The sequence below is a fragment of the Babylonia areolata genome, chromosome 32 (assembly GCF_041734735.1).
Source record: "Babylonia areolata isolate BAREFJ2019XMU chromosome 32, ASM4173473v1, whole genome shotgun sequence".
NCBI classification, from domain to species: domain Eukaryota; kingdom Metazoa; phylum Mollusca; class Gastropoda; order Neogastropoda; family Buccinidae; genus Babylonia; species Babylonia areolata.
This window is the reverse complement of record NC_134907.1, coordinates 8,587,638-8,602,637: the sequence shown is the minus strand read 5'-3', so window position 1 is coordinate 8,602,637 and position 15,000 is coordinate 8,587,638. Positions and strand designations below refer to the sequence as shown.

At 39.6% G+C, this 15,000-nt stretch overlaps 2 protein-coding genes across 2 annotated transcripts in view; one reads left to right on the top strand and one right to left on the bottom strand.

Moving 5' to 3' along the window:
- Positions 1-11,887, top strand: part of LOC143276380 (uncharacterized) — a 64,255-nt gene extending 52,368 nt beyond the window's left edge. The window contains exons 3-4 of the mRNA XM_076580860.1: positions 1-128; positions 6,470-11,887. The exon at positions 1-128 is cut by the window's left edge and continues 135 nt beyond it. Coding sequence (XP_076436975.1) covers positions 1-116 — 116 coding nt within the window. The 3' untranslated portion in view covers positions 117-128; positions 6,470-11,887. The remainder of the gene's footprint in view (positions 129-6,469) is intronic.
- Positions 8,984-15,000, bottom strand: part of LOC143276379 (glycerol-3-phosphate dehydrogenase [NAD(+)], cytoplasmic-like) — a 38,451-nt gene continuing 32,434 nt past the window's right edge. The window contains 1 exon segment of the mRNA XM_076580859.1: positions 8,984-9,119. Within this exon segment, the coding sequence (XP_076436974.1) occupies positions 9,086-9,119 (34 nt within the window). The 3' untranslated portion in view covers positions 8,984-9,085.

The following is a 15,000-nucleotide window of genomic DNA, read 5'->3' as shown; positions in this document are numbered from 1 at the left end:
CCTCCTCCTCCTCCTCCTCCTCCCCCTACGTCTCACTTGACGAGCTGAGCGCTGCCTGCAACATGCTGCTCACTACCTACCAGCAGATGATGATGCTGAGGGCTAACGACAGTTAGACAGGTTGGCAGGTAACGGTGAATTTTGAACTGAGATTCATATACACGTAGGGATAGATTTTGCCTTATGACGAATTAGAACATAAGAAAACGTGGAAGTCACCTTCTAAGAGATGACGTTGTTGAGGATGGACAACTTCTTCTTCTTCTGCGTTCGTGGGCTGCAACTCCCACGTTCACTCGTATGCACACGCCATGCAGACAGTCATACTCCGCTTTCGGGGTGTGCATGCTGGGTATGTTCTTGTTTCCATAACCCACCGATTACAGGATCTTTAACGTGCGTATTTGATCTTCTGCTTGCATATACACACGAAGGCGTTTCAGGCACTATCAGTCAGGTCTGCACATATGTTGACCTGGGAGATCGTAAAAATCTCCACCCTTTACCCACCAGGCGCCGTCACCGTGATTCGAACCCAGGACCCTCAAATTGAAAGTCCAACGCTTTAACCACTCGGCTATTGCGCCCGTCAGGGTGTGGGGATCATAGACAGGTAGGAATTCACCTTGACCTTAAGACAGGTGAGAAGACAGGTAAGCTGCAGATGATGTTGAGGGCGGACGATGACAGCTTAGACAGTTGGCAGGTAACCATCGAATTTTGGGCTGAGAATGACAGACAGGTTAGACTTCACTTTTGCCCTCTAACGGCTGTCCAAATACACAGGTAAGCTGAGAAACACCTACACGCTACCTAACAGAAGATGATGTTGCTGAGGGCAGACAAAGACAATGACATCTTCGGCAGGTAACAATGGAATCTGAGCTGTGGATCATAGACAGGTATGAGATGAATTATGCCTTTTGAAAGGGGGGGAACAGAGACAGGTAAACTTGGAAACCACCTACCAAGAGATGATGATCTTGAAGTCCGACAACGATCAGTTAGACAGGTGGCAGGTGACAATGGGATTTTGAGCTGAGAACCAAAGACAGGTGTGAACGAACTTTTGCCATCAGACAGTTGAAAACACACAGGTGAGTCAGGAAACATAGACACACCACCTACCAACAGATGACGCTGGTGAGAGCTGACAACGACAGTTAAGACAGCTTCCAGGTAACTATAGAATTTCAGCTAAGAACCACAGACAGATATGAATTAACTTTTGCCTTATGACAGGTGAGAACATGAACAGGTAGACAAATAGTAAACAGTGGTAACTCTCTCCATTCACAATGTACACAACTTCAAGTCAGTGCTGCTTACGCTACCGATTCATCTAGCACACAGGTGAATAAAAAGGTACATTGGAACATTTTTTGAGGAAGTGTCTGGGTTTGTTCCAATGTACCTTTTATTTACCTGTGTGCTAGCTGTATCTTTACTATCTGTTAATCATTTCATCTCCATGCCTAATTGTTTGTTCATAGACAGGTAAACTTGGAAACCACCTACCAAAGGTGCTGTTCTTGAGAGCGGACAGTTGGCAGGTAACCATGAAATTTGAGCTGAGAATTAACTGTTGCCAAAAGACAGATAAGAACACACAGGTAAGTCGAGAAACATAGATACACTACCTACCAGATGATGTTGAGGGCGGACAACAACAGTTAGACAGCTGGCAGGTAACAATGGAATTTTTAGCCGAGAATGATAGACAGGTAAGACCTGACTTTTGCCCTGTAACGGTTGTTCATATATACAGGTAAGCTGAGAAACATTGACACATTATCTATCAGCAGATTATGTAACTGAGGACGGACGACAGTTAGACAGTTAGCCGGTAACAATGGAATCTGAGCTGAGAATCAAAGACAGGTAGGAATTCACTTTTACCTATGACAGGTGAAAACATGGACAGGTAAACATGGAAGCTACCTACCAGCAGATCATGTTGCTGAAGGCGGACAACAACAGTTCAGATAACTGGCGGGTAACAGTGGTAATCAGTCTCAGGTATCAATGAACTTTTGCCTTCTGACAGATCCAAACATAGACAGGTAAGCCGTGGAACCACTTACCAGCAGATGGTGTTGTTGAGCAGTTAGACAGTTGACAGGTAACAGCGGAATTTGAGCTGAGAAACGCAGGCAGGTAAGACTTACCTTTGCCTTCTGACAGCTAAGAGAGAGACATAGACAGGTAAGACTTACCTTTGTCTTCTGACAGCTAAGAGACTTAGACAGGTAAGACTTACCTTTGTCTTCTGACAGCTAAAGACTTAGACAGGTAAGACTTACCTTTGTCTTCTGACAGCTAAGAGACACAGACAGCTTTCTGACAGCTAAGAGACTTAGACAGGTAAGAATTACCTTTGTCTTCTGACAGCTAAGAGACACAGACAGCCTTCTGACAGCTAAGAGACTTAGACAGGTAAGACGTACCTTTGTCTTCTGACAGCTAAGAGACACAGACAGCTTTCTGACAGCTAAGAGACATAGACAGGTAAGACTTACCTTTGTCTTCTGACAGCTAAGAGACACAGACAGCTTTCTGAGAGCTAAGAGACTTAGACAGGTAAGACTTACCTTTGCTTTCTGACAGCTAAGAGACATAGACAGGTAAAACTTACTTTTGTCTTCTGACAACTAAGAGACACAGACAGCCTTCTGACAGCTAAGAGACTTAGACAGGTAAGACTTACCTTTGTCTTCTGACAGCTAAGAGACTTAGACAGGTAAGACTTACCTTTATCTTCTGACAGCAAAGAGACTTAGACAGGTAAGACCTTTGTCTTCTGACAGCTAAGAGACTTAGACAGGTAAGACTTACCTTTGTCTTCTGACAGCTTAGAGACATAGACAGGTAAGGCTTTCCTTTGTCTTCTGACAGCAAAGAGACATAGACAGGTAAGACTTACCTTTGTCTTCTGACAGCTACGAGACACAGCCAGCCTTCTGACAGCTAAGAGACTTATACAGGTAAGGCTTACCTTTGTCTTTTGACAGCTAAGAGACATACACAGGTAAGACTTACTTTTGGCTTCTGATAGCTTAAAACATAGACAAGTAAGACATATTTGCCTTTTAAGACAAATGATAATGACAATAATGACAGAAGTAACAATAATGATAAAATGATGTTAGTAATTAATGATAATGATGATGATGATGATGACGATGATAATGAAAACTTATATTGCACTTTTTTTTTTCAATTAGAGCTCAGAGTGCATCATATGTACAACAATCGTTGAAGTGTAAATGTTGAAATAATAAAATCAATCAATTTACACACTCAGTGATGATGATGATGATGATGATGATGATGATGATGATAACATATTCTATGTTTTTTCCCCCTCAAATAGTGCTCAGAGCACATCACAACTACAAAACTCATCAAACTGTAAATGACAAAATAATTCTAACAAGAGGCAAAGCTTTCAAGACTCACTTGTGCTTCGCGCTTTATCCAGTAAAGGAATCATGAGGATGAGAGAGAAAAAAAAAGATATTTAAAAACTCGTTGAAAAGTGCTCTGTATTAAACATGATATATAGAATTCGCTTGGGAGAAAAAAAAAATTATTATGAAAAAAAAAAAGGCATGCGAGCGGGATCGAACTATGCATGTTTTTTTCCCAAAGCAAGCAGACTAATCCCCACTGCTGTGGCGCATCTGACGTCATTGAACTGAATTTAATACTTAACGCAATGTTGACGTTCTCTTCTTCGTGCGATAGATAGATGTTATTGTAGTGGATGTAATAACGTCATTTAGATCATGGGGGTCTTGTGTATTTTATTATATCTCAATTATTCTTTTATTTCGGTTGTAAAGGAGACGTAGCCATCCCTTCAAGCACACAGCAACACATGATAGATCTCTAGATCTGCACGAACTAGTCTACAACGGGCTGAAAGAAACGATCGATTCAATTTTTCTTTTATGTTCATTCCAGTTGATTCAGTGTCCACTTTAGAATATTTATATGCAGTAAACACGTCGATGGTGTAGTTAGTATCACTGTGTGTGTTCTGTCCAGAATTTGTATTTCTATTCTTTTTGATTGTAAACAAGAAAAACAAGGTCATGTCGTCTTCGAACACAACCTACTTTCTGGTAGGCCTAACTCAGTGGGAAGCGGTTTTTAGAATTTTGGGATTTCGGAACGAATCTCAACGAAATAAACCGTTTATGATTCGGATATACGGCTTAATACGGGAGACTTACAACCTGTTATTGGTATGACTGTGAAGATTTTTTTCATACCATGTTTAAGCCAAATTTGGTATTGGTAGACAAAGTATTTCCAGAGAAAATGGCAATGTTAAAGTTTGCCACGGACACACACACACGCGCGCGCGCAATCGAACACCAGGTTGAAACATGGACTCACTTTGTTTACACAAGTGAGTCAAAAATTCATTTTATACACTTACTGCTATCATACTTCATTAGGTTAATCATAAACTGAGCAATGTTTTTGATTCACTGGGCAATGTTCATTCACAAAATCATTAAGGTTTACCTGAGCAGTATTAATTCATTACTAACAATTTACCTGAATAATGTTAATTCATTAATCATTAACACTTTTACCTGAATACTTAATTTGATCATTAACACTTTACCCGACCAATGTTGTTAATTCATTAATCATATAACATTTTATATGAGCAATGCTAATTAATTAATCATTGACATTTTTCCCCGAGTGATGTAATTCATTTAATCATTAACACTTTATCAAAGCAATGTATGTATACATGTATGTTTGAATGTATGTTTACATATAAGTATGCGTTATTTGTGTGTTCACCTGGTGTGTGTATAAGTAACATGTAGCATGGTTTTATGTATGATATCAAGTAGTTTGTGAAGCACCCAGAACAGTTTTCTGGATATAGTGTTGTGCAAGTATCCATTGTCATCGGTTTCATTTTCTTAAGGAGGCGTCACTGCGTTTAGAGACAAATCCATATACGCTACACCACATCTGCCAGACAGATGTCTGACCAGCAGCATAACCCAACGCGCTTAGTCAAGCCTCGAGTGCATGCACATGATTATATTTGTCTACCTATCATAGTGGGTTTCTTCTACAGAATTTTGCCAGAGGACAACACTGTTGTGGTCATGGGTTCTTTTTCAGTGCGCCAAGAGTTTGCTGGACATGGGACCTCGGTTTATCGTCTCATCCGAATGAGTAAACGCTTTGATTTTCCCCAGTCAAACTTGAGAGAAAGGGCGAACCCAAACCCTCACGGACGCAGTATAGGCAGATAAGCGTCTTAACCACTCTGCCATCAAGCACCCTGTTATTAGTATTTATAACCATTATTTTATATTCAACCACAAGCATCCATTATCAAACCGTTACTTTATATTCAATCCATTTAATATCATTATCCATTGTTATCATTATCTGACCATTATTTCATATTCAGCCGTAAGTATCCATTACTTTAAACCATTACTTTAAATTCAGTCACAAGTTAACCATTGTTATCATGGTTATTTAACTATAACTTTATACTCAATCGCAAATATCCACAGCTAACATCATTATTCAACCATTACTTTATATTCAATCGTAAGTATCCATTGTTATCATTATTGTTTAACCATCACTTTATATCATGTCATAAGTATTCATCCTTACGAGCATCAATCATGTAAACGTTACTTTATATTCAGTCATCAGTATCTACTTTATATTCAAATCATAGGTATCCATAGTTATTATCGTTACTTAACCATTACTTTATAATCCATCATAAGTATTGTCATTATCATTATTTAATCATTACTTTATATTCAGTCATAAGTATTCATTGCTGTTATCATTATTCAATCATTACTTTATATTCAGTCATGAGTATTCATTGTTATTATCATTATGTAACCATTACTTTATATTCGGTCATGAGTATCCATTCTTATTATTCAACCGTTACTGTATATTCGGTCATAAGTAACCAAAGTTATCATCTACTAGTATTTAACCATTACTTTTTATTCAATAATAAGTATCCTTTGTTATCATTTTACCATTACTTTATATTCAGAGATAAGTATCCATTGGTATCATTAAACCGTTTCTTTATATTCAGTCATAAATATCCATAATCATCTAACCATTTCTCTATATTCAATCATCAGTACCCATCGTTATTGTCATCATTGAAACATTACTTTATAATCAGTCACAAGTAGATTCTAGATGCGCAGCACTTCCTACATGTGTTGCAATGGAAAACGTCTCCAGAAGTTGAGCCCTGTTTCCTTCGCTCACGCTTCTCCTTAATGGCCAGCGTTCTCTTGTTTTCAAACGTCTTTATGCCACTAGAGCACAGCATCCTCCAGCGAGAGCGAACGTGGGAAAAAGAAGAAGGAGATCATAATTATTTGACCATTACTTAAAATTAATATTCAATCACTGCTGTGTGGTTTTCTTACAGGCTATACACACCACGTCCCCAATGTTATCGCTTCCTGCAACGTGACACCATGGCTTCAGAAGAAAGGAGAAACGTGATGACGTTCGTCACATGAAACTGGGGATCCTAAGGACAGTGGTCGGAGGAGAAGAGAAAATCTTCCATCAGTTTTCGGTTTTGGGGGGACGGTGTATCTAGCAGTCAGTCACCGTGTGCCCTACTGTTTCCTCCTCCTCCTTGAAAATGTACCCCCCCGGAGTGGATTCCTTTTTGTTCGTGTGCGTTGGGGAAGGGGTTATTTTCAGTGTGTGATATGACGCTGTACGTTTAGGTGTCTAATTCTGTACATCTTTTCATTCTGGTTCTTTTGGTGGGGGTTTCAGACATGCACGCGCACATGCACGTGCACGCACACACAGACACAGGTATGCACACATACCAACAAGCACACACACACACATACACACACATTCAGACAAATGGGGGTGTGCTCACGTGAGCGTGCACACACACACAAACACACACTTATACACACACATATAAACAAATAAGCACACTCTCACATGCATATAAACACTTGCACACACAGACACACACAACACACACACACACACACACACACACAAACACACACATACACTTCTTTCTGGGGAATTTTACACACACACATATGCACACGCACACACACACGCACACACACACACACACTCACACACATATCCACACATTTTCTATTTCACACTTTTGTGCTAATTAAACTGATGTGTATACAAGTGGTCAAAACTGGTTATCACTTTTCATGATTCTTAAAGCTAAAGCCATGTAATGATACATGCCATTCTAGTGGGAAAACAATAATTGTTGCAAAATTTAATAAACAATGGAAAAGACCTGACACTCTGTGTATGTGTCAGCATATGTGTGTGTGTGTGTTTGTGTGTGTGTGTGTGTGTGTGTGTTTAGAGGGTGTGTCTTGTGTGTATGTTTGCATTCACTCAGTAATGTGTGTGTATCAGTAATTGTGTCTGAGTGGGTCTGCTTCACTGTCGAACACATTGCCTTACTTTCAAATTCCAATCCATTCACACAAAGTCAAACTACAATTGCAAATAACAACAACAACATTACACTTTTTCTTTTCTTACCTATTTTTTTTTTAATTGCAGTTATTTGTAATCTCATCAACATCTCAGAAAGTTCAAATTATATATATATATATATGAAATACTAACATCCGTGCATAACTTCGAATGAATATTGGTAGGGTAAAAAAAAAAAAAATGCAAATCAAAACACTAAACATCAGAGCACAACTTTAAATAAATATTGGTAGGGGTTAAAACAAACAACAACTACAAATTAAAAAACAGAAAAAGTCAAAGTGAGCACTGTAAAATGAAGAGGATTTTGCTACGCATCTTTCTGAAAGATGGAGAAAAAAAACCCTCGTCAGCATAAAGAAGTGTACATGCATCAAATCATCACACAACTTTTTTTTTCTTTTCTTCTTTTTTTTTTCCGTAAGCAAACAGCGTGGTGTGCAGGACAAGGGTAAAAAAAAACAACAACAACAAAAAACCCGTTAACAGAAAGCTTGTTTTAGGGGCAACCCTACAGCAAATCTGTTGTGAAGAGATAAAATGCAGTAATAACCTTCTGAAACAAGACAAAAGGCAAATGCAACACCATCTATTCTTCAAAGTATAAGGCAAAAAAAAAAAGAAAAGGAAAGAGAGTTCTTCATCTGCTTAGTAAAGACTAAAGGTCCCCCATAGCTTGCTTTGGCTATCAGAGCAGCGAATTCACATTCATTGTGCGTAGGACTTGGCACTGGAAAACATGTCCCAGTCCTTTCCTTGCGCTGCTTTTAACCTTCCCCCGACCGAAGTCAGGTACCCATTCACTCTTGAATGAATTGAATGAATGAATTCTATTTCTGAAGGTAATAGAATAAGCAACAATGCTTTTTTTCATCCAGCCCCCAAAAGGTGAAAATTGGGGGAAAATATAAGCAAATGAGCTGCAAATAGCATCACATAACATCAAACGAGAAAGGAAGAAGAAGAAAAAAAAAAATCAAAGTATCACATCCATTACAAATCATGGAAAGGACTACATGGAAATTGTACACATAAATGCAAACACACTCTTAGAATAACGTATATGCGCCAAGAAATGTAGAGAAAATAGTGAAAGACAGACAGACAGACCAACAGAAACACGGAAGGAGGGAGGGAGAAGACGTCTTTGAGAACAGTACCATTATATGAATTCTTTTTCATTCATAGACTGAAATAGCAACATTTTCTATCAGATATTTAATTTCTACATAGATTCAGCAAAGCTTTCCATCAGATAGTCATGGTACCTTTTTTTTTTTTTTTTTTGAAAACATTGAGACTTGTATGAACATTGAAACTAGATAAGATGTTGTTCCAGAGACATCCACCAGAGTAAGTGAGACTAGATTTAAACAAATCAAGTCTAGGTAATGGTACCATGGTCTTCTTGGTGTGGCGGACTGTGCTTGTGAAGTGAGGAAAATTGGAGTAAAGTGCTTCCCCCCAAAGACATGACACCATGCTGAGACAGGGACTCGAACCGCAGATCACTGGTGAACTGTTTTAAAATCAGAAGTCAAACACCAAACCGATTCTGCCACAGTGCCTCCCTGAATGAAATCAGAAAAAAAAAGTTTTAAAAACACACTTGCTACAGAATCTAATCTTTAATACTTTTGGTTTTTTTCTATAAACAAAGCAAGGATTTTATCAACTACTCGGTACCATTCTGTACACTATTCTGTCTCAGTCAGCTGTTTTCTGACAACAATAACTCAATATCAAACAATCACACAACAGTTATGAATCTGGATAGATAAAAATACATATCACAATTTACCCTTGTCAATGCCTTTGTGTAAACAAAAAATACTGAACCATAAGACACTGCAAGGAGTTTTAAAACTCTTACGCTGAACAGTTACCCAAATACGGACTGGAATCTTTTACACCCCCATCCCATCCCCATTAGACCTTGAATGGTGGTCTGGGAGCATGTCTTTTGGATGAAACGATAAACGAAGGGTCTGGTGTGCAGCTGGCACTCACTCACTGCATGTTAAAAATAAAAAATTTTAAAAAATCCACAGTAACAAAAGGGGGTTGTCCCTGGCAAAAAATCTGTAGGATAATCCACTGTGCTATCAAAACACCCTTGCAGACAGCAAAAAAAAAAAAAAAAGGGAGAAAGAAAAAATGATGATAGCAGCTATCCTTTCGTCAGGGCAGTGATTTCAACAACAAAATTTTAACCTTTAAGTGATCTGGAAAAAAAACAACTAAGAAATGGAGATGTGCATCCACACGCAGTTCTCGCTAAAAAATAACTGAGGAACCTCCAAGAAAATCAGACGAAAGTGGGTCTCCAAATCCTCACCTATTATCACTCTCCCCAATTTAATACTGTACAAACCGATTTGCAAAACGTTCCACAACATAAATGTGAAATTTATCACTGTTGGCAAATTCAATGATTCACGTTAAATTGTACAATCATTGTCAATCTGCACAATCGTCATTTATCATTGCTGGCAAACACTAATGATGTATTTTTAATTGTACAATCACTGGAATCATCATCGATCTGCACAATCATCAGTGTGTGTGCGGGACATTAACACCAGTACAACCCAACCTGTCAACGCATAACAACGTAATCTCAGCTGCATAAATTAAAGCACCGAGGTGATCTGACAGAGTATTTATGCTATCAGTTGTCGTTTTTTTTGGGGGGGGTTTCTCTTTGTCAGAAAAAAAGCACTGTATTTGGCACACATTCAGATACACGCAAACAAACATGCATTGATTTTCCTGTGCTTAAAAAAAAACAATTAATCACAGAAAAAAACAAACCTTTTTCTTTTCCTTCCTTTTTTTACATTCCACATTTTAAGTGTACAGCCAAATCAAAACCACAAAAATGCCAACAATTCACATTAGCCATTCTAGGAGTCTTCATAGGCAAAAATTCAAAATAAAATTTACAACAACAAAAAAAAAAAGAAACACGACAACTGACAAAATGAGAAAGGAAAAACCACAGCAATTGTAAAAAACCATGAGTTGAAGAAACAACAACAAGAGGGGCACAGCCATTAACCCCTCAACCACTACCAATGCGTATGCTCATCAGCAATGGACTGCCACCTCACAGAGATGAGTCTTAGGCTCCAGGTCAAGAGGTCAGCCACCATGCTTTATTCTTAATTTTGAACTTGGAACTGCATTCACTTTTGATCAGCAAAATTTGTATTTTCTGTATTTGTATTTGTATTTCTTTTTATCACAACAGATTTCTCGGTGTGAAATTCAAACTGCTCTACCTAGGGAGAGCGCGTCGCTACACTACAGCGCCACCCCTTTTTTTTTTTTTTTTCCTGCGTGCAGTTTTATTTATTTTTCCTATCAAAGTAGATTTTTCTACAGATTTTTGCCAGGAACAACCTTTTTGTTGCCGTGGGTTCTTTTACATGCGCTAGGCGCATGCTAGCACACGGGACCTCAGTTTATCGTCTCATCCGAATGACTAGCGTCCAGACTACCACTCAAAGTCTAGTGGTGGGGGAGAAAATATCGGCGGCTAAGCCGTGATTCTCTCGCTTCCGAGGTGGACGCGTTACCTCTGGGCCATCACTCCACTGACCTCATTGATGAGAGCACACAACGTAGTGACTGCACTTCAAAACTCATGCCACACTGATCTTAGTTCACCAAAACTTGGATGTCAAGGGGTTAAGGCATGCTTTGTTACTGGCACAGCGTAAAACCAACCACCTATAAATACATGCTAACTAATAAAGCAACCAACACAGAGAATAATGTATTCCATGAGGAATATAAAGAAAATCTCTCTCAAATCACAGAAGCTGATGGATCAGGGTGTAACATTGCATAACAACCAAGACAAAGTTGATAATCCTGCCTATCAAAACACATCAGCGTCATGATCTGGGGGAAAAAATTAATCTCAATTCTGAATAGTCCATCATTCATCTGGTGAAATAAATTAATCTCCGTTCTGAACACTGTAACATTCATATGGAGAAAATAGAAAGATGAAATCCCACAGACCTTGAAAAACCAACTGCAAATTTCACACTGAAAGAACAAAACCAAAAAAAATTGCAACAACCTTTTTATTGTCACTGTGTAAAATTCTTAGAACTTTATTGTGAAACTTTGTTTTTGCACGAAGGGGTGAAACATTTGACTTTTACATGCGAATTACATAGTTGCTTTGCCGTTTCTTTAAGGACCTATGGTATACTGCTCATTAATATTGAACTGATAATATGTTTAATGATCGTTCAGGTGCACACCATCATGAGAGGCAATGGTCTATGCATCATTTAAGTTTCTGTATCTCTCTCTCTCTCTCTCTCTCTCAAACAAAAAAAAGTTTTAATTTCTCTCTCTCTCTCTCTCTCTCTCTCTCTCCCTCTTTCTCTCTGAAAGGTATAAGAGCTGTATAGCTAATGACATTAAACCTTTCAGTGTTCAGTGTCCTTTCTCTCACTCTCTCTCACTCACCCCCCCCCCCCTCCCAACCAACCCCCCCCCTCTCTCTCTCTCTCTCTCTCTCCCCCCCTCTCTCTCTTCCCCTCTTTCTCTCTGAAAGGTTTAAGAGCTGTATAGCTAATGACATTAAACCTTTCAGTGTTCAGTGTCCTTTCTCTCACTCTCTCTCACCCCCCCCCTCCACCACCCCTCTCTCTCTCCCCCACCCCTCCTCTCTCTCTCTCCCTCTTTCTCTCTGAAAGGTATAAGAGCTGTATAGCTAATGACATTAAACCTTTCAGTGTTCAGTGTCCTTTCTCTCTCTCTCACCACCTCCCCCCACACCCTCCTCCCCCACCCCTCCTCTCTCTCTCTCTCTCTCTCTCTCTCCCCCCCCTCTCTCTTTCTCTCCCTCTTTCTTTCTGAAAGGTTTAAGAGCTGTATAGCTAATGACATTAAACCTTTCAGTGTTCAGTGTCCTTTCTCTCACTCTCTCTCACCCCCCCCCCCTCCCCAACCAACCACCCCTCTCTCTCTCTCTCTCTCTCTCCCCCTCTCTCTTTCTCTCCCTCTTTCTCTCTGAAAGGTTTAAGAGCTGTATAGCTAATGACATTAAACCTTTCAGTGTTCAGTGTCCTTTCTCTCACTCTCTCTCACCCCCCCCCCCCCCCCCCAACCAACCACCCCTCTCTCTCTTTCTCTCACTCTCTCACCACCTCCCCCCACACCCTCCTCCCCCACCCCTCCTCTCTCTCTCTCTTCTTTCCCCCTCCCACCTCCCTCTCTGTCTCTAATGCCACTCTGTAGTTTACCCTGTAAGTATACTTGTCATAATTCTCTCTGTGTACATCATAACCCGGTGTCAATGTTAGTCCTGATTCTGTCTCTGTAGATGTCATAAACCTCTTTCGTCTTTGCATTTGTCATAATTCAGTCTCTGAAGATGTCATAACCTCTGTATATTTGTCATAATTCTCTCTGTTCATAATCCAGTGTCAAAAGTCAGTCATATTTCTATCTCTGTAGATGTCATATTCCTCTGTACATGTGTCAGAATTCTGTCTGTAGATGTCAAAGACCTCTGTACATGTGTCAGAATTATGTTTCTGTAGATGTCATAGACCTCTGTACATGTGTCAGAATTCTGTCTGTAGATGTCAAAGACCTCTGTACATATGCCATAATTCTGTCTGTATATGTCAAAGAACTCTGTACATGTGTCATAATTCTGTTTCTGTAGATGTCATAGACCTCTGTACATGTGTCAGAATTCTGTCTGTAGATGTCAAAGACTTCTGTACATGTGTCATAATTCTGTCTCTGTAGATGACACAAAGCTCTGTACATGTGTTATAATTCTGTCTCTGTAGATGACACAAAGCTCTGTACATGTGTTATAATTCTGTCCCTGAAGGTGTCAAACCTCTGTACATGTGTCATAATTCTCTGTAGATGTCAAAGGCCTCTGTACATGTGTCAAAATTCTGTTTGTAGATGTCACAAACTTCTGTACATGTGTCATAATTCTGTTTCTGTAGATGTCAAAGACTTCTGTACATGTGTCATAATTCTGTCTCTGTAGATGACACAAAGCTCTGTACATGTGTTATAATTCTGTCCCTGAAGATGTCATGAACCTCTGTACGTGTGTCATAATTCTCTGTTGATGTCATAGATCTCTGTACATGTGTCATAATTCTGTCTCTGTACATGTCACAAACCTCTGTACATGTGTCATAATTCTGTTTCTGTAGATGTCATAGACCTCTGTACATGTGTCAGAATTCTGTCTGTAGATGTCAAAGACCTCTGTACATGTGTCATAATTCTCGGTTGATGTCATAGATCTCTGTACATGTGTCATAGTTCATGTGTCATAATTCTGTCTGTAGATGTCAAAGACCTCTGTACATGTGTCAGAATTCTGTTTCTGTAGATGACACAAAGCTCTGTACATGTGTTATAATTCTGTCCCTGAAGACGTCATGAACCTCTGTACATGTGTCACAATTCTCTGTAGATGTCATAGATCTCTGTACATGTGTCATAGTTCTCTCTCCGTACATCACTACATGTCATAGACCTCTATACATGTGTCATAATTCTGTCTCTGTACATGTCATAAACCTCTGTACATGTGTCACAATTCTGTGTCTGAAGATGTCACAAACCTTAGTACATGTGTCATAATTCCGTCTGTATATGTCACAAACCCTCTGTACATGTGTCATAATTCTCTGTAGATGGCACAGACCTCTGTACATGTGTCATAATTCTGTCTATGTAGATGTACATTTGTCATGATTTTCTCTCTGTGTACACATCACAGTCCTGTGTTGCTATACTCATTCACACATCCCAAGACCCACACACACACAACCACAGCCATACCCCTGGTTCTTTGCAAAGTTGGCAGATCACATGGAGACACAGATGTCTGCTATCACAGGAGACCACAGACCAACACACTGGATTTGGAGAAACTGGAAGAACGATGGCAGAATGATACGACGCACCTTACTGGCATGGACGATGAAAAACACAGGATGAATCATCATCTCTGACTGAAGAACTTCCGTATGAAATATCAAAGGACTTTCCACTCAAAATGTACCAAGGCTAAACATTCCACGGCCTTTTTACGGCTATCAAGGCAGTGAATTCATATTCTCTGTGTCTGGAGCTCCTCAACTGAGGAAAAGAAGGGGCCCAACCTTCTGCTTCTGTCGCTTTTAACCTTCCCCAACCGAAGTCATTTAACCCATTCACACCTAGATGGAGTGAAAGAAAAAATATCTGAGTAAAGAGCCTTTCCCCAAGGAAGGAAACATCACCATGCCGAAACGAAAAAGGGGTGGTGGGGGGGGGGGGGGGGCCTCGAACCCTAATCACTGGTGAACGCAGGATCAGGTAGTCCAACGCTGAGCCTTTCCCACGGTGCCTCCTTGATTCCAATACACACAAGTCACTACTGTTCTACACACTTCTAGAAAA